Source organism: Stegastes partitus, unplaced genomic scaffold (assembly GCF_000690725.1).
Source record: "Stegastes partitus isolate 25-593 unplaced genomic scaffold, Stegastes_partitus-1.0.2 Scaffold85, whole genome shotgun sequence".
NCBI classification, from domain to species: Eukaryota; Metazoa; Chordata; class Actinopteri; family Pomacentridae; genus Stegastes; species Stegastes partitus.
The window spans coordinates 35,556-52,854 of record NW_007577816.1 but is presented as its reverse complement, the minus strand read 5'-3'; the positions used below and the strand labels follow the sequence as shown (position 1 = coordinate 52,854).

Genomic DNA, 17,299 nt, shown 5'->3' with positions numbered 1-17,299 from the left:
CTGCTGTGTTGTTAAACTGTATTACATAGTTAAAGTGTAACCAGGATCTTTTTGCACCTTGGCTGCAATAAAGCGTCACTGCAGATGAAGGAAGGATCACATGTAAGTTAGATCATGTTTGAAAACTGTTTGCTTTAAATCTCTGAAAGGATGGTTGTTCTTTTTCTGATTTTGATATATATTGTAATTTATTGTGTGTTATATTTTCTTATTTCTTCAGTTGAATTTGCTGGACAGATCGTGGATATATCACTGCTAATCATCACTGGACTCATGTACTCTCATACAGCTGCTCACAAAAACACAAAACACAATGTGAAAATACACAATAATTTGAGAAAGAGAGTTTAGTTTGAAAATCCAAAGATTATTCAGATGCTTTTATTCTGTTGTACTTTTTAAATGTTAAAGTAACACAAACAGTAACATTAAAAACATTAAAACCTAGTATTCCCGTATGTAGAATTGGCTGATTAAAGCTGTGTAATCTTGTCCCGAACAGGGTCGGCGATAGGGACAAGCAGCCGGCGCAACAAAATCATGGAACCTGAGGATGATGTCCCAGCTCCTGCCCAGTTTAAGGATGACACTGCAGCATGCATAGTTTCTGTGAAAGGCTTGAAGGAGAACTGGCAGAAGTGGTCCAATGAGCACCAGCAGTACCAGAAGCAGAACCCTTTCAGCCATGACACCAGACCCAGTGTGGTGGGCCCTCAGAAGGGGCAGGATGATTACGGGAAACCCCTGCAGGGCTCCATGACAGAGCAGCGAGGGAAGGATGCCCACACACACATCAGCAGAGAGGTTCAGGAGCTGTGTGAGGTGATAAGGAACATCGGAGAGCCAAGGGAAAAAGATGGGGACAGAAGTGACAGCGACGGGAAAGTAATCGCCGTAGAATTTGGGAAGCTGTTTGAGCATTATGTGACTATCTCTAACAAACTGGTGGGGATTCTTCTACGAGCGAGGAAACAGAGACTGGTGGACTTTGAGGGGGAGATGCTGTGGCAGGGAAAAGATGATCATGTAGTGATCACTCTGGTGCAGTGACCAAAAACTTAGTTTAGTACTGATGCCTTGATTCCTGCTGCATATAGTACAGACAGGTGCACAGCTAATTCATGGAAACACTCACTGCAGAAGGAGAACAACGAGGGGACTGCAGTAAATCTATATTATTAGCTTAATGACTCTCTTTTTTGCTCCAAATTTCAAAAGTTCAATATATTGCAGGAGTGCAGAAGGTTGTCATAAGAAAATGGGTGACATAAGTTCATCCAAATTCCAAAATGCTACAAATCTGACGAGAAAAAAAAAGTGTTAGCAATAAGACATCAGCAGCAGCCAGCACCATTTGTACCTTAACTGGAGTTGCATCAAAAATAGCATTACAGATACACTCTATATTTGTTTCAAGGGAGTTTACACTAATATTTTCCACCTTTGCAGCAGTGTTTACAGGGTATGTTTGTTAATTCCCGATTTAACTACTAGCTTTCACTCACCGTTGCTCACTACACCAAGCTAAATTAAACATGACAAAATTAAACAGTTTACACATTAGCTGAACAAATCCATTTTACTATATTTCCTCTACTATTTTTTTTTTATGTGCTGAAAGTGGAGGAGTGCGCAGCTGAAATAAAGTCAGTAGTTAATGAGGCTGAACCAAAGCCAAAGAGAACATGAGGCTGCCTGTGACAGACAATATGGTGCTATAGGAAGAACTTGATCCGACTTGTCCTGGTTGCTTCAGAGCATGTATTTATTACAAGTATGCTTTGTAATTAGATAATCGTGTTACAGTTTGACATTCAGTATACCAAAACCACACTTAGGCAGATAAACAGGCACAATGAACTAAAAATGCTTTACTAAAATGAGAAATAATCGGTAGAGAACTGTAGTAAGCATGGACTGATAAACCCCTTCGTCTGAGCTACCATTTAAGGTGATGGTCTTGCAAACTAATAAATGTGATTTAACATAAGGCAACAGTAGCAATAGTACATTTTTCAATTAGAAAGTGCTCCTGAGGGTATTATAATAAAGAAAATAAACCCTGCTCTGCCTGTTATTGTGTTACTGCAGATACAGATGAGAACTGTAAGTACTGATTGGTAGAGGTTGTTAACTAAATTCTGTGTATTATAACAGACCTGAGAGGCAATATTATATTATTTATTCAAAATTAATTCTTAAAGTGCATACCTTTTTGTACAGAGCAGTGTTTTACATTCTGATAATATAGAACAGTAGCATTACTCCACATTACATATCTTTATAGACCTTTACATATAACATCAAATCAAATGTCAGATGCGCATGTTTAAACAAATACAGCATTGTAACTCAGTGCTTGCTGAGAACATGAAGTGCACTGTGCTTCCCACTTTACAAGAGCCTTATTAATACTTAATAAAGATGGTACTCTATGCTTGACCCATGTCAGCTATGCAGCAAGAACACCACAGCTTAGGTAATCAACACAGTAAATACATTATGTCAATATACAAATTATATTATTATTATATTATATTATTATTATATCAATCATTTTGTAGCAGAATTTTCAAGATATTTCAGTTTTCACATGCATAAAATCAGAAGTACATGGCATGAAAGCAGTCGTGCATAACAGGAAATCAAACAGCTTGTGAGCTGAATAGTGTTTGTGACAGTAAAATGATGATGTTCATGAACATGATTAAAGTCCTCTCAGTAAACCTACTGTTCTACTCAACCCATTTTTCAATTTTTTTGACGTTAAACTTGAGAATGATCTGAATCACACTGTATGCTCTTTGGTCCGTAAACTAAATATTGTTTTATTCAATTACTGTAGATTCAATTCACTTCATCAGTACAAACTGTCAAAACTGGAATGCTCCTTGAACATTTATTTGACATGTTTCAAGCAGCAAAAAAGAAAAAGATTTGGCTTCATTCAAGCTTCTACTCGGCTTTAAGTCCCAAATGTTTTCATACTAAACGTATTAAAACTAAAAATGAAGTACTGTCTTGTTACAAGTATGTCACCAGTTTAAACTACTGTCATTAACTGTGACTAAACAGACAGCAAAGTAACGTGTGTCCCATCCAACATTACATCTGCAAGAAGGGTGAGTCACCTCATCACAGTCAAGTCGTGCAAGAACTGGATCCAAGTGATCAGTTTGTCTCTCCTTTAGAGTTGAGAAGATCAATCAGCTGGTCTGCCTGTAAAACATTGACAAATGTGGACAGAACAGGCATTAGTACCACACTGCTTATTAACCCTATAAATCCATCTGCATAAAGAAAGTTGGTATCAATAACATGCATGTGTTAATAATGTAGAGCTACAATGTTTCTCTTCTAGTCAGTTACTTCCATGATACCACCTTTTATACTGTAAATTCCCCCACAGGGCAGAGCTTTACATTTTAAATCAAATGTAAGCCAAAAAAATTACCACCATCATGCTTTGCAAACACTTGTACGTCTGAGGGGCTTTAAACTACAATTTTTAGAAATGAAAAAGAAATTTCAGTCAAATGAGGTTTTGATATGGACAAGGGATTTTCATATTGCAAATTGAAAGTAAACTTATGAATTATTCTGTTTACATATCAGGCCAATGATGTATAAACTTGAGATTGAGAAGCAATTAATTTATATTCAATGAACCAATAACACTTTTACTGCTGAGGCATGGGCCTTACTGTGATAAACCAATAGGAGTTGAGTCTGTAGAAGAGGCGGGACATGAAGCCCATCTGACTGACAGGTGCCAGTACATGAAGGTGTAGGTGTGTGACAGAACAGAAAGGGGGCCAATGGAAACCAAACCTGCAGAAAAAGGAAACAGTATTACTGACTCTACAGCAAGGAAGTTTACTCAGTTAAAGTTTTATGCGTTCAATTGCTGTAGCAAATTATAATGCAAAAGCTACATTCGCTATAACAGTTTTTACTATATTAAAATTATTGTTCACATGGTAACAGGAAAACTGTACTAAACCTTAATCTGAGGTTCATAGCATCAGGTGACAAAAGTTAATTCATTGAAAATGGCTGTAGCAGTCACATTGCAGCACAGACACTCATGAGCCACTAATACAAAGTAGGATGAAGAGCTATAATCTACAAAATGCAGTAGTGAATGTGACCCACCTGACATCACTGAGGTCTGTCACATTGTTTTTTTGCAGGATGGCTTTCCCTGTTTCGACCATCTGCTTCACTGGAAATGACAACAAAAACATAGGAGTCTTTCTAAATATTTGCTATAAAAAACGTTTATATTAGAATACTGCTTTTTGCTTTGTAACTATATTGTATTCAGGTAAGTATTATTTAGCACAAGGTATACATTCTCACTTGCAGGGTTAGCCAGTAATTGGTGTCAGTAGTTCTGTTTGACATTTTTTCTGTCTTGCCATGGCAACATTTCCTCAAGTATCAGTTAAAAGGCGTGTGGTTTAAACCTTACCCAAAGGCACATGTTCTTTGCTGAGTGATTTACAGTTTCCAACATGTTTGGTTGGGACAACCAGATAATGGTGGGGAGCTCCAGGTTTAATATCTCTGAAACACGAGATCTCTTCATCCTGCAACAGCAATAAGACATACACTTCTTTCATAACATCTTTCTGTTTTTAATTAACTCATATATTTTGTTAGTTCACGTGGCTGCATAATCTTTTAATTTTTATTCAGCTTAACAATAACAGAAAATGTCGACATAAAAACATTGCGCCTATTGTATTGTCAGGGGCGCAGAAATGAGGCACAGTTAAATCAAAGAATATCAGTAAGTCTACAATGACAGCATTCAATAAAACGGCAAAAGAACCGACAATAAAACATAAATAAACGGATATTACACTTCAGATTACAGTTGATTTACAGAGTCTCAACAAAAGTGAAACGGTAGCTACATGTCACGGCTAATTTCACTGCTTTTCAATCAGAAACAAGCTAATGCTAGCTAGCTAGGCACTCAATATTACATATCAAAATATTCTTACACAGTGAAGGAGCTCCGTGCCCATTTCATTATTTACAATCTTGCAGAAAATACACTTCTTGTCATATCCTTCAGTCTGCACACTGCTAGTTTTGGAAATATCAACCTGAGCAGGTTGTGTAGCTTCGACTCCGGCCATTGCTGTACAAAGAACTGTCACCAGTCAGACCTGCAGCATCGATCCAAGAGCTCATCGCACTCACAAGGGGAAAGCAAAAGATAGTCGATCTACATTGCAAATGTAAGGACAGACAGTTGCCACCAGAGAGCGATGTGGGTTAAAATGTTTTGCTTAATGAACAATGCAATTACAAACCAAATCGATCAATTAAACAAAACCTTAGTTGTCTTTTTGAAAACATCAACAGCCTTCATCACTTAGCATAACGGATGAAACTATAGAAATCATTAAATGCATTTTAAACATTATATTAGTAGGGGGAGGCTATAAATGCCTTTTGGGAGGAAAACCACTCAGTAATGAGTTAAAATCAATCTTTATTGTAGAACAAGAAGATATCCTAACTTTATTTTTCTGTGTGATTTTGCTTCTTGCAGCTACTGGCATGTTATGAAATACAACAATGATGCTCAAAATCATTATTTTTCAAGAGAATGTTCAAAATGGATCCTTGTATGTCCAGCACACGAAAGGCTAGGCTCATTCAGTCAAGACCTAACGTAAGGGTAGTTGCTCCATGGCCAAACAAAAGTCTCTCAGTGTCACTATAAACCTGTCCTTTGCCCTGCCTAACAGAACCTTAAGGTTGTCATCCAACTGTTCAGGAGTAAGCATCTTCCGCTTTCGTCCTTCAGTGTTGAACATCCTGAAGACATGGCTCATTCTCGGTAGTGATACTGAGGCACCTCTGGCATGTGTCACTCCATATCTTATTCTTTTGGTCTTTGTCTTTAAGTCATCTGCTGTATTTGCAGGTACTCATCAACATGCTCAGCTGTTGTGAATGGTCCACCTTGCGCCGTTAGTCTATTCAAAATACTGAGTTTTCTGTTCTTAACATACAGCAGATTAGCCTTCTTCTTACTAAGCCTAGCAGCTCTAAGATTTTGCTGCCGTTTATTTCAATCTGCAGTGATATTTTTCATGCTCTTGACCCCTGGGCCCATCCATCCATCCATCCATCCATCCATCCATTATCTATACACCGCTTAATCCTCACTAGGGTCGCGAGGGGGGGCTGGAGCTTATCCCACCTGACTTAAGGCAAAGGCAGGGGACACCCTGGACAGATCGCCAGTCTATCACTTAGAGACAGATAACCAAGCACACTCACATTCACACCTACAGACAATTTAGAATCACCAATTAACCTCAACATGTTTTTGGACTGTGGGAGGAAGCCGGAGAACCCGGAGAGAACCCACGCTTGCACGGGGAGAACATGCAAACTCCACGCAGAAAGATCCCGGTCCCACTGGGACGCGAACTGGCCACCTTCTTGCTGCGAGGCAACAGTGCTAACCAACTGCGCCACCTTGCAGCCACCTGGGCCCATTTTACTTAAATGACTTGAGGAATTTTTCTTATGCAAGTCTTTAGTCAGCTTCAGTATATTGCCATGAGAGACAGTGTCTAAACTGGGCTTCTTCTTCAGCCTCTGATCAGTGTCCCCACACTGCCTTTCCAGCTGCAAGTTGGTTAATCACAGCCACTTGTGACTTACAGCAACGAAAGCAATATAATACATGGAGAATTATGGGTTTTGTGAGTGTTCATATGGCAACTTATTATTGTTTATAGTCTATCAAGTGGCAATTTTTCCTTAAAATCTTATAGACATTCACCAGTCAAATGAGTAATTGCTTGCGTGCGTTCAGTTTGGCCACATAATGACCCAGCATGATTTTTGACGATAAACTTCAGGCGAAAATCCACATTCAATTCAATTCAATTCAATTTTATTTGTATAGCGCATATTTACAACAACAAGTCATCACATGTCTGTGGTTTTCACATATATGCCAGTAGCCAGGAGAAGCTGACTTTAAATACAAGATAAAGGTGAAAAAATAAGGTTTTTATTGATATGTCATTAGTTTGAACTCATTACTGGCTTTTTCTAGAATTATAGCCCTCCCTTAATATTGGTATTAGTCACAGTGTAATGTCTTCCAATATATAGCCTTTTTTGAACTTAACATGTTCCATGTGTGCGTGGTTGGAATATGACACAATTACCCCAGGTCCACAGACCTAAAAAACAACCTACCACCTGCTCCTGCCCCCACACCACTGTCTGTACTGTGGTTTTACTGTGGAATTTTGCCGTTCAACCTCCGAACACTAAAGTTTTGTTGTTGCATACAGATGTAGCTTTTGTTGTAGATAAGACTGTGTGAATCCTAAATAAGCCGTAGATTTGAAGTGACACTTCTCTCAACAGATGCTGTACTAACTTCATTGTAGGATGTCTACATTTAAGTTAACACAAATTAGCATGAATATGCTTCCACAAGATGCACATGTGCTATGCTACATGCAACATAAAACACTAATAATTTTTTCTAAATTATTTTGTCTCTGTAATTTTATTTAGCGTGTTTGGTGCTAACGACTGCAGGCCTTTGAACAGTATAATTTCCATGTATGGTGTCCTGTAAGCTTGCGGCACTACAAACTACACTGAATTTGATGGATGGTGAGTCCCTTTTCAAATGCCTGAAGCTCTTATCATCTGGGAGACTGCAAATTTGAGTAATTACTATTTTCCCTTTACTTCTTCTATTTTGTCCTTTTCTTATGTGATTATTCAATGGGATTATTTCAATGTGTTTGTTCTGTGGGTACCTATTTCTAGCTATCTAATTCGGAAAGTGATGGTATAGTTATGGTGTGTTGACAATGAACTATAATAAAAAATCACAGCTTTACTCAGTTTCAACAGGAAGTACAGTTTTAATGTTGTTCCACAGAAAAACAGTGGCAGTGCAAGCACTGCTTGACAGAACCATACATACAAACATAGACACAAAAGAACAGTCAGTTTATGTGCTTTGCCTCCTGTTTAAGCTTTCTTAAAAAAATATATATATATATTTAAATATATAGATAGTTTTAAAAAAATGCAAAAAATGACGTGTTTCTACAAAGTATAGTCCATTCTTAGTAGGCAGACAGGTGTCTCACAAACCCCCCCCCAAAAAGTGACAGTTAATATTTAAAGTCCCTTCGTCCACAAACAGCAAACTTTCATAGATAGTTAAGTTGTTTATAGTGCAACTCTTTTCTTTTTTTCAAGACTCACTGGTTTCATCTGTTATATTTTTTCAAATGAAAAACATGAAAACCAAACATCATTACGAACTCAGATAGGCTGTTCGGGTCCTATCACGCTACAGTGTTTGTACCATTAAATAATCAGTGTAACTTGGGAATACATAGATATTTAGGTTTCGTTGTTGTTTTTTTTTTGTTTTTTTTACAAATATGCCTCTCTGTTAAACATTAAATAAAAAGAGCTTTCTTAAATCCTGAATGTGATTACAGTGGCTGCAAGATTTTCATCCAACTGTATTGTTGTGAACTTTGTATTGTAATGCTCCCCATTATAAAAGGAGGGCATGGAGGACTTAAAGCTTCAAATGCCAGTTACTTTCTGGGCTTAGCACAGAGCTGCTAATGAATGGCTGGTAGTTTAAAACAGCAGGGCCCTGATTCACAGGATTTCATCTGGGCGCTTGTCTTTACCAGGTACCGACAGAAAGCCCGGCCAGAGAACCACCACAACACTCTGATACAGGTGCACACATGATTGGATCTGCTCCATCAGGATCCATACAGTAGTGGCTCCACCACGCATGTTCCTTTAAGTCTTAAAGTTTTGCAACTCCAGACAGGACAGCAGGTTCTGCTTAGTTTTTGTCTCATCTTTTCAAACATTCCTACTCAGTCATGCATAGTCCAGACCTCGAGGTCTTGTACAATGAAGTCCTCTTGTGAGGAGAGAGGTGCATTGTGAAAGGTAGGACAGGGGAAGCTTGCACCATGGTACAGATCAGCATCCAGCCACAAGGCAAAGCGCCCACTAAAGACAAAGAAAAGAACAGCATGTTATTGTCAAATCTTTTAAAAGTTATTCATGTTTAAGGACAACTGCAGAAAACTGGTATTGTAAATTCAGATATCTCACAGGTAGCGAGTCAGAATAATGCGGCTATCTCACAGTTAGCTGTTGTAGTGATTATTTTATAGCCTTGCTTTTTTATGACATTATGACACTGACAGAATGTTGCTTTTTGCTTTAAAGATTTTATAGGAGAAATCAATAGCCACATAACTTACCTTCCTCCACCAATCTGAAGAGATTCATTGTTGCCGCCCACAAAGTAGGAGTTGTCTCCACTCCACCTGTATGCCTGGACAAAGGTCAAATACAACACGTTAGAAACTAATACTCAAGCCAAAATAAAACACATTATTTTCTTGTGATAAAAATACACCACTTCTTAGACTTGATGACAACCACAGTATAGGTAACAGAAAATGTTTGCTTTCTTACATGGAAGTCAGGGTTAAAGCTGAACAGAAAGGTTTCTCCAGTGCCGTAGCAATATTTAGTGACTCTGAATGGATCGGAAGAAAAAGCCCCAAAAACCTGAAAAGACAAAGACACCAGTTGATGAAAGGAGATATTGGTAATCAAGGTGTTGACTATTTTTTTGTATTGAAAAGTGAAGACTTGAATACTAAAGACCAGAATGCAAACCTTTTTGTGCATGTCTTTGATGACCAGCAGCACAGGGCTATCCAGACCAGCCATATTCCTGTACAACGTCTTCAGGCTGCTCCCATGGACGGCCGTGCTGTACACCAGATGCCATGGATAACCCTGGGTCCTCGCTGGCATGTGAGCGGCAAGCTGTTGAAAAAGCAGTTGCTTGTCAAACGAAGTCCTGACACATCTCATAACAATTATTGATATTCATCAAGGCAAAACTTTTGTTAAAGGCATCAAATCAGTGCTGCTAATAACTTACTCTCTCTAGGTGGTGGTCGTCTAGCAGCTGACTGTGGTCGCTCAGGACAGGGAGAACACTGTCAGCTTCCTCCTGGTACTCTGGTTCCTCTGCTTCAGATTCCACTGAGCTGCACAGACTCAGACGATGCTTAGAGTCCTTCACTGTGATAATCTGCAAGAGGCAACAAGATGCAACCAGTCGGTGAGAAACAAATGTCAAACATTTTTACACACTGATTATTCTTTTGTCCTGTGCTTTTCAGAAAATTTCCCCTGCAGTACATGTACCATCTTGTGGCTGACAGCTTCTTTTACAAGCAGTAAACATTAAATTTTATAGGCTGTAAGATGCTACTTTAACACAAAATCATTACAAGCGAACTTACTAACTAAATTTCTGGATGGTAGCTAAGCCGAGAAACATAGACAGGTGGATGATGACAATGAAAGCAATGTTTCTTTTCCTCATAAATGTATTACACTTTCTGATATGATTCCATTCAGCACAGTATTCTTACCTCTACATACGGTTCCAGACTATCACTGGCAAAATAAAACACCTTAATATTTTCTGGGAGCAGCTTCATAGCTCCTGATTTCCCCATCAAGCTCTGTACTCTGATGTACCTCATGTCTGTTCACTCAACTGGCAGTTATTGCTTATGTACCTCCTGGTTACTTTCACTATGTAGGCTTGCAATGCCATTGGTTGGAAACATGAGTAGATGTCTGCTCATTGGTTAGCTCTGACACTGAACAGTTTCTTTTCTCACTAAATGAGAGTATGACTCTGAGACGCAGAAAAGGAGGGAGAAGGATGTCCATATATAGACAGTAGGATTTCCCACAATCCCAGGAATCGCTGCCAAACACTTTTCCTGTTACTGTAAGTTACCAGGCAAGGATTGTCATCTACAAACACTTGAACGCTAGAGAGCTTCCCGCCATGACCTAATGAATCCCAGCGCTTTTGTTTGCTCTGTGGTCACCTAATTACATTTGCCCCAAACTTACCTCCCAGTTTTTCGCAGTGGGGTTGACAGAGTTGCTGAGGAGCTTGTTGATCACAGCCATGTCCTTCTCTCTGATGAGGTAGCGGGGTTTACAATGTTTCTTGTTGCCTTTAGTGTAGATATCTGGTGACCACTGCACAAAGAAGGTGTAGAGGTGGTCAACCCTGTATAGGCAAAAGGACAAAGTGCATTTTTTTAAACTTAGAAAGAAGCATCATATATTGTGCCTAAGCACCTTTAGATAGGGAGTTTATTCATGCATGGCTTACATAAATAGTATAAATATAAAAGCAAAGGTTTTCAAGATCAATGTTGCAAAAGTAGTACACACACACACACACACACACACACACACACACGTATATATCTATACTGAACATCCATGTAAGCTGCACGTTTAAAACTTTAAGGACAGCCCACGCTCCACTTCCCATGTGAGTGAAAAAAAATTCCAACAAAGAAAATGAAAACAGGAATAAGAGAATGCCTGCTATGCCTGGGCATGTCTAGCGGGGAAATGAATCATGCTTTAACCGTTTTCAGCATTCATCATGCCGCACTGGGGTTATTTGAGAGCACAAGTGACAGTTAGGGAACTCCTCTTTGTAGCAATCCTATTGGAATGTGCTACTTTCTGTAGAATGTCAGAAATCATGCTTTTCCTTTTTTTTTCTTTCCCTCCCTGCCTCACTTTCTTTCTGTCACGTTAACACACCCTCAAACTTCCGCAGCTGCGCTGCAACATCCTCTTTTCTATGAAATGACAACAACAGCTATGTCAAAGCCCAACACATTAACACTCAGCACTTCCATACGGCTTGGCAAAAGGTTTTTCTTCTGTGCATTTAATTTTGACATGAACTCAATTTTAAAAAATCTGTTACTGGCATAAAGTCTTTGCAATTGTGCATGCATATTTCCTTGAATTAGATGAATTAAGCAAAACAAACTACTGTTTGATTGAACTCCAGATAACGCCACCATATTCTGGAACCTGATTTGTTTTACTTACTCTCCAACGCTGTAAGCAACTCCCATGTCTGACTGCAGATGTAGACGTTGATGATGAACTGTCAGGAGAAGGAGAGAGTAGATAGTTTGGATGCTCAGTGCTGAAGAAGCCTTTCCAGTCTGAGTGTCTGCCATCCCTGCCTTTTATACTAGCGGATCAATTGCTGAGATAAGCCGCTTTGACCATTAACCCTGCCGTTCTCACTTGATAGCGCTACACGACATGCACGTATTCATGCAGGGATTTCACAACGGTGCGTGAAAGCCAAAGCTGGTGAAATATTAACCTGAGCAACTCTGGGATCTTGTCTGTAAGTGAGGCTGGCGTTCAGGCAGTTAGTCAATGCAGTGGCTCAGCGACAGAATGAGGTTTGCCAAAGAGATAAGGGCCCCTATATGCGGGCGCTGATTCTCTAGTCTATCTTTTCATTCCATCAGTATTACATTCCCATTCAATTTTCCAGTACTAAACTTGAGTAACAGTTTTTGCAACTCCATTACATTCACAGTTGTAAATATTGCACTTTTTTTTACTTTACCACATTTATCTTACAGATTCACTTACTGGTTTCTTTCCAGAAGAACATGCATAAAAGCTACAATCAAAATATAAAAGGCCATCTATTATTATACAGTGCATGAAAGTAGAAATGTCTATAAAGTAGCCAAATGTAGCTGCACCTTAACCAGTTACAACCTCAAAATGCTTCTCACATGCAAATGTGAGCATGTAAAAGCATTTATAGGTTATGCCACAATAAAACAGTGACAGAGACATTTCTCAATATGAGTATGTTTAGTTTAAATACTTAGAGTAGCATGCCTTTAGTTATTAAAATACACACTGGTTTGCTGATTATATTAATAGTATTGTAATAATAACAGTATGGTAATTATAACTTGACATTTTGGGAACATTATGTGTAAGTTTACTAGAAAGTACTGTCTGTACAGAGAAATATGAAGCTGGCAGCAGCAAGCAGTTAGCTTAGCATAGACACTTTGAATCCATAGCAGCTTATACAGCTTATGGTTTTATCCAGGGTAATGTTATGTTTGACCGAGTTCTCAAGAAATAATGTCACAAGTATTACTTGGTTTCTTTCACACCTTATTTTGTACAGACTAAGCAAAGTGCTGATTGGTGACCTTCAGAACTTGTGTGTTCTTCACTGCTTTGAGCTAAGCAAAGATAACCGGCTCGTGGCTACAGCTCGATATTTAGAGTACAGTTTGAAATGCAGGGTGTTCAATTCACATTTTCTTCTTCAGCCCATTATTTTCATTTCACACTCTCTTGCTTGTCATATTGTTTGGCTTTCTGTAAACAATGTGAAAGAGGAACTGAATTAACTGTTTTTTGACCACTTAAACAGGGAAGTTTGTAGCACATGTAACTGAATGGTTGTGGTCTGTAGTAAACACATACTCGGAGCAAGGCTGTCTTTAGCTCTTTGCGGTCATGTAACATCAGTAGCATCTGATAATAAATAATTTGATGTTTCCATGGCAGATAACTATCATTCCTGCTAATGTAATCTGTTTTTAACATCAAAGGTTTGAAATGGCTCAGTCACAAACTCTGTAATTTACCCCCCTGCATCATCTGCGTCATTTGAAGTCTTTATCTGAACAGCCTCCACCCTCTCATGATTAGTCTTAGAAGTGTCGTCAGGACTTTATCGGAAAAGCAAACCTTGATTGGGGTATTGACTGTTTATAAATTATCAGTGTTCAATATTTGTCATTCAGAGCTGATCAGTTTCCAGTGTTTGCGATTATCTCAACACTAATCCTCCAACAGAATCACATAGCTGTCTGTTTATTATAACAGTGGATCAAACTGCCAGCCTTGAGATTAGTGAACAACCCGCTCTACCACCCTAGACACCCACACACGGCTTCTCAATAGACCTAAATCGTGTGTACACACTGAAATGCTGAACCAGTTATCCCGTTTGTAAGCTTAGGGTTCTTGTTTTTTTCTAAAATCTTCACTTATATGGCCAGAACTTCATTTGAGTCTCTCTCCATACATCACAAGATAATAATTTGCACTCCTTTGAATGAATCAATAACAACTTCTATTCGAAATGTGAACACTAAAAGGAGTACAACAGCATCTTAAAGTTGAAAAATATGGTGTTGCAGCTACAGTGACAAGACTGCATTCAGTTAAATTACAAAAAAATGACTTATGATAATGGTTCCAATTCTTAAACGCAGGTTTGTTCATGTTCAGATATCAGGCCACAAGATTACAATGAGGTACATTCTGGGGTCAACAAGCAGACTTCATGTTCTTACACAAGAGAAATAGGATGGAGGAGATCAATTTGAGACAGCGTCCGGTCTGACACACAGACTGGATCGATGGGTAAACACACAGACACACATGTACACAGATACGCACACTTAAAAAGAAATGCAGATATACATGTGTATGCATGTGTGCAAGCAAAAGCAGACATGCATTCTCCATTTATATAAACACAATTAATGCATGCATACATGTCAGTCATGCACGTGCACATGCATATACGGAGAAGAACTCTTACTGAATGACCTCTTGTAGTTGGCTTAGTAATTTCTCTTTCTTTCTTTCTTTCTTTCTTTCTTTCTTTCTTTCTTTCTTTCTTTCTTTCTTTCTTTCTTTCTTTTATTTCAAATCAGCTCCCACAGAACTCTTTCACCACTTCATGTAATAAATTAAAAATAATATATATATGTAAAAACTTCAATTAAGCTCACAGGACCTTGCAAAAATGCTTTTCATGTACTGTGAATACTTTTTCAGCTATTATTTTTGACTTTTCGCTGGATTTAGGTGAACTTTGTAACTCATCTGTTCCCACCTCGGAAAAATCTGAAAGGTCCAATTTTCTGTTACTACATTTTGACAGTTGCCTTCTTATATTGTTTTAGGTGTTTTTCAGTAGAGCAGAATTCTCCATACCACATCATATTACTTATATCTTTTGTATACTTCTGGGCATGTTGCAATCCATTTCAAAAGAAATAAAATCTGCTTAAACCTGTTCAGGTGGAATTAGCCCAGGCTTGTTTTGTTGGTTTCAAATGCTATCAGCTGATGATGACAGATATTAGGTTCAAGTTTGAAATAATATATGTGAAGAGAACTAATGAGCTAAGATAAGTACAGATCCATCCATCCATTTTCTATACACCGCTTAATCCTCATTAAGGTCGCGGGGGGCTGGAGCCTATCCCAGCCGACTTAGGGCGATGGCAGGGGACACCCTGGACAGGTCGCCAGTCCATCGCAGGGCCACATTTAGAGACAGACAACCAAGCACACTCACATTCACACCTACGGACAATTTAGAATCACCAATTAACCTCAACATGTTTTTGGACTGTGTGGGAGGAAGCCAGATACATGGGAAAAAATGGAATGATAATATGCAATTAACCGAGCCATGACAAGCTCTAACTGGCAAATTTCTGGTGAAAAGATCAGATCAGATATCAGATTTTTTTGCACGAGGCCAAATAAATAAAATATAAATAAATAAGCAAAACTATAAGTGAAAAATGTGGCTGCAAAAATTAGAAAATTTGGCTTTGATGGCCGAACTGCAAAAATTCCTCAATAAAAAGAGTTAAACTCTAGGATTTTGCAAAATCTTGTGAGCTTAAGTTTTCACAAGATTTTAAATGACATGAACTGGATGTTGCTGTGTAATTTGGTAAAGAATGATTATTACTGTGAGGCCCAGAGTATGTCTGATGATTTTGTTCTCACCAAGTGTTTTTTTTAGCAGCTTGAATATGTCCAATGCACTGTTAGGTCATGTGCATGCATGAGTAAATGAACCGCTCAGACTTGAAGGTGTTGACTAAAATTGAAGATTTCTATCTGTGATGAGAAATGAACAGCTCAGTAGGGTGTATTTTGCACAAAGGATCTGTTTGAAAGAAGGGGATACAAAAATGAAGCATACAAATGTGTTGGCAATTGTTACTGGAAAGCAGACTGTGGGAGACCACCATGACAAACTACACTTTATTTGGCTGCGATAACGTTATGAATAAAGATGTTGAATTGGAAAACTTTGATATGAGCTGCACTTGGATTCCCATGAAATTCTTGTGAATGCAGCTCAAATAATATTTGTTCAACATTCTCTTATAGAAAGTAACCGGGAAAGGGGGTGTATTTAGCTCAGTTCACTGTAAGTAACAACAGCTGTGCTTCAACAGGAAGGAGGACCGCCCATCAGAGTATGCACACACACACACACACACACACACACACACACAACACGTCTTCGTCATCTCCTTGGCAGTCGTTTGTAGAGCGTTGCTTCACCTCTCCTCCAATTCCTGTAAATCCTCTCAGTACCATGCTTGTTTCCAGCCAGACATGGGAAAGGCTTCTGTTTCCCAGCATACTTCTCTCTCACACACACAGGGACACAAACACTGTAATCAAGTGAGCAGGCTTGCACACACCGCACGTAAACTAGCATCACTGCACGCTGATGTCTGCAAGCTCATATCCACCCCTGCAAACTTTAAGTTTGTGGGGGCTGGAATGTAAATGCATCTAATAATTTGTAAACTAGTTTGAAGTGGTCCATAACAACTTAAAACAGTTGCTACTGAGGACTAACAACAATACTATAGGCCCATAGGGTTTTTCCACTGTGTGCTTGGTTAGTTTTGCCGAGGTGTGCTGTACACAGCCATGATGAGTGGAGCTGTGGTGGCTCTGGGTTTTTCCACCGCACTGCATACAGTGGTAAAGTACTTTACCAGAACTGCTAATGTAGTTTCACTAGTGTGCATGATAAAAACACTGAACTTCTGACAACTTCTCCCTGAAAAACTGCTGCACCGGTGAAAAACTTTTGAATGGCAGCAACTAAACACAACTCTGATATGGCTAGAAGCAATTAGCAGTAACGAAAGGCTGTTGTTAGTGTGCAAACAGGAACAGAGAAGAAAAAAATACAATTTCAAGCCACAAACATTCAGGGAGACACTGCAAAAGTGCTCAGAGATGAACAGAGAGATTTGTCTCAAGGACAGAGGACGTAGACTGGCCATGGACTGACCATGATACGGCCATGGCTAGCGTTTGCGGGTATCCATGAGATAGTAGATTTGTCTCGATGACAGAAGAGGCCAGCTGTCATGGTCAGCCCGCGATGGGGCACATGGCCTGCCTGGGATGACTTTTGCGGCATGTCATCATGATTTGCTCTGACGTTTAACAGCTTCACTATTATGTACAATGCCTTGAAACATATTAAAAGTAT

General features: G+C 39.0%; 2 protein-coding genes across 2 annotated transcripts; both read right to left on the bottom strand.

Moving 5' to 3' along the window:
• Positions 1–1,741: 1,741 nt before the first annotated feature.
• hint3 (histidine triad nucleotide binding protein 3) lies at positions 1,742–5,168 on the bottom strand. The gene is made up of 5 exons (XM_008276962.1): positions 5,013–5,168; positions 4,475–4,592; positions 4,156–4,225; positions 3,705–3,831; positions 1,742–3,219 (listed from the first exon to the last, which is right to left on the bottom strand). Exons 1-5 carry the CDS (start codon positions 5,148–5,150, stop codon positions 3,172–3,174), a joined length of 501 nt encoding a protein of 166 aa, XP_008275184.1. The 5' UTR covers positions 5,151–5,168; the 3' UTR covers positions 1,742–3,171.
• A 2,736-nt stretch (positions 5,169–7,904) lies between these two features.
• Positions 7,905–10,630, bottom strand: ncoa7a (nuclear receptor coactivator 7a). The gene is made up of 6 exons (XM_008276961.1): positions 10,509–10,630; positions 10,010–10,162; positions 9,739–9,891; positions 9,532–9,627; positions 9,315–9,388; positions 7,905–9,057 (listed from the first exon to the last, which is right to left on the bottom strand). The coding sequence occupies exons 1-6, from the start codon at positions 10,620–10,622 to the stop codon at positions 8,919–8,921; spliced, it is 729 nt and encodes a 242-aa protein (XP_008275183.1). The 5' UTR covers positions 10,623–10,630; the 3' UTR covers positions 7,905–8,918.
• Positions 10,631–17,299: the final 6,669 nt, after the last annotated feature.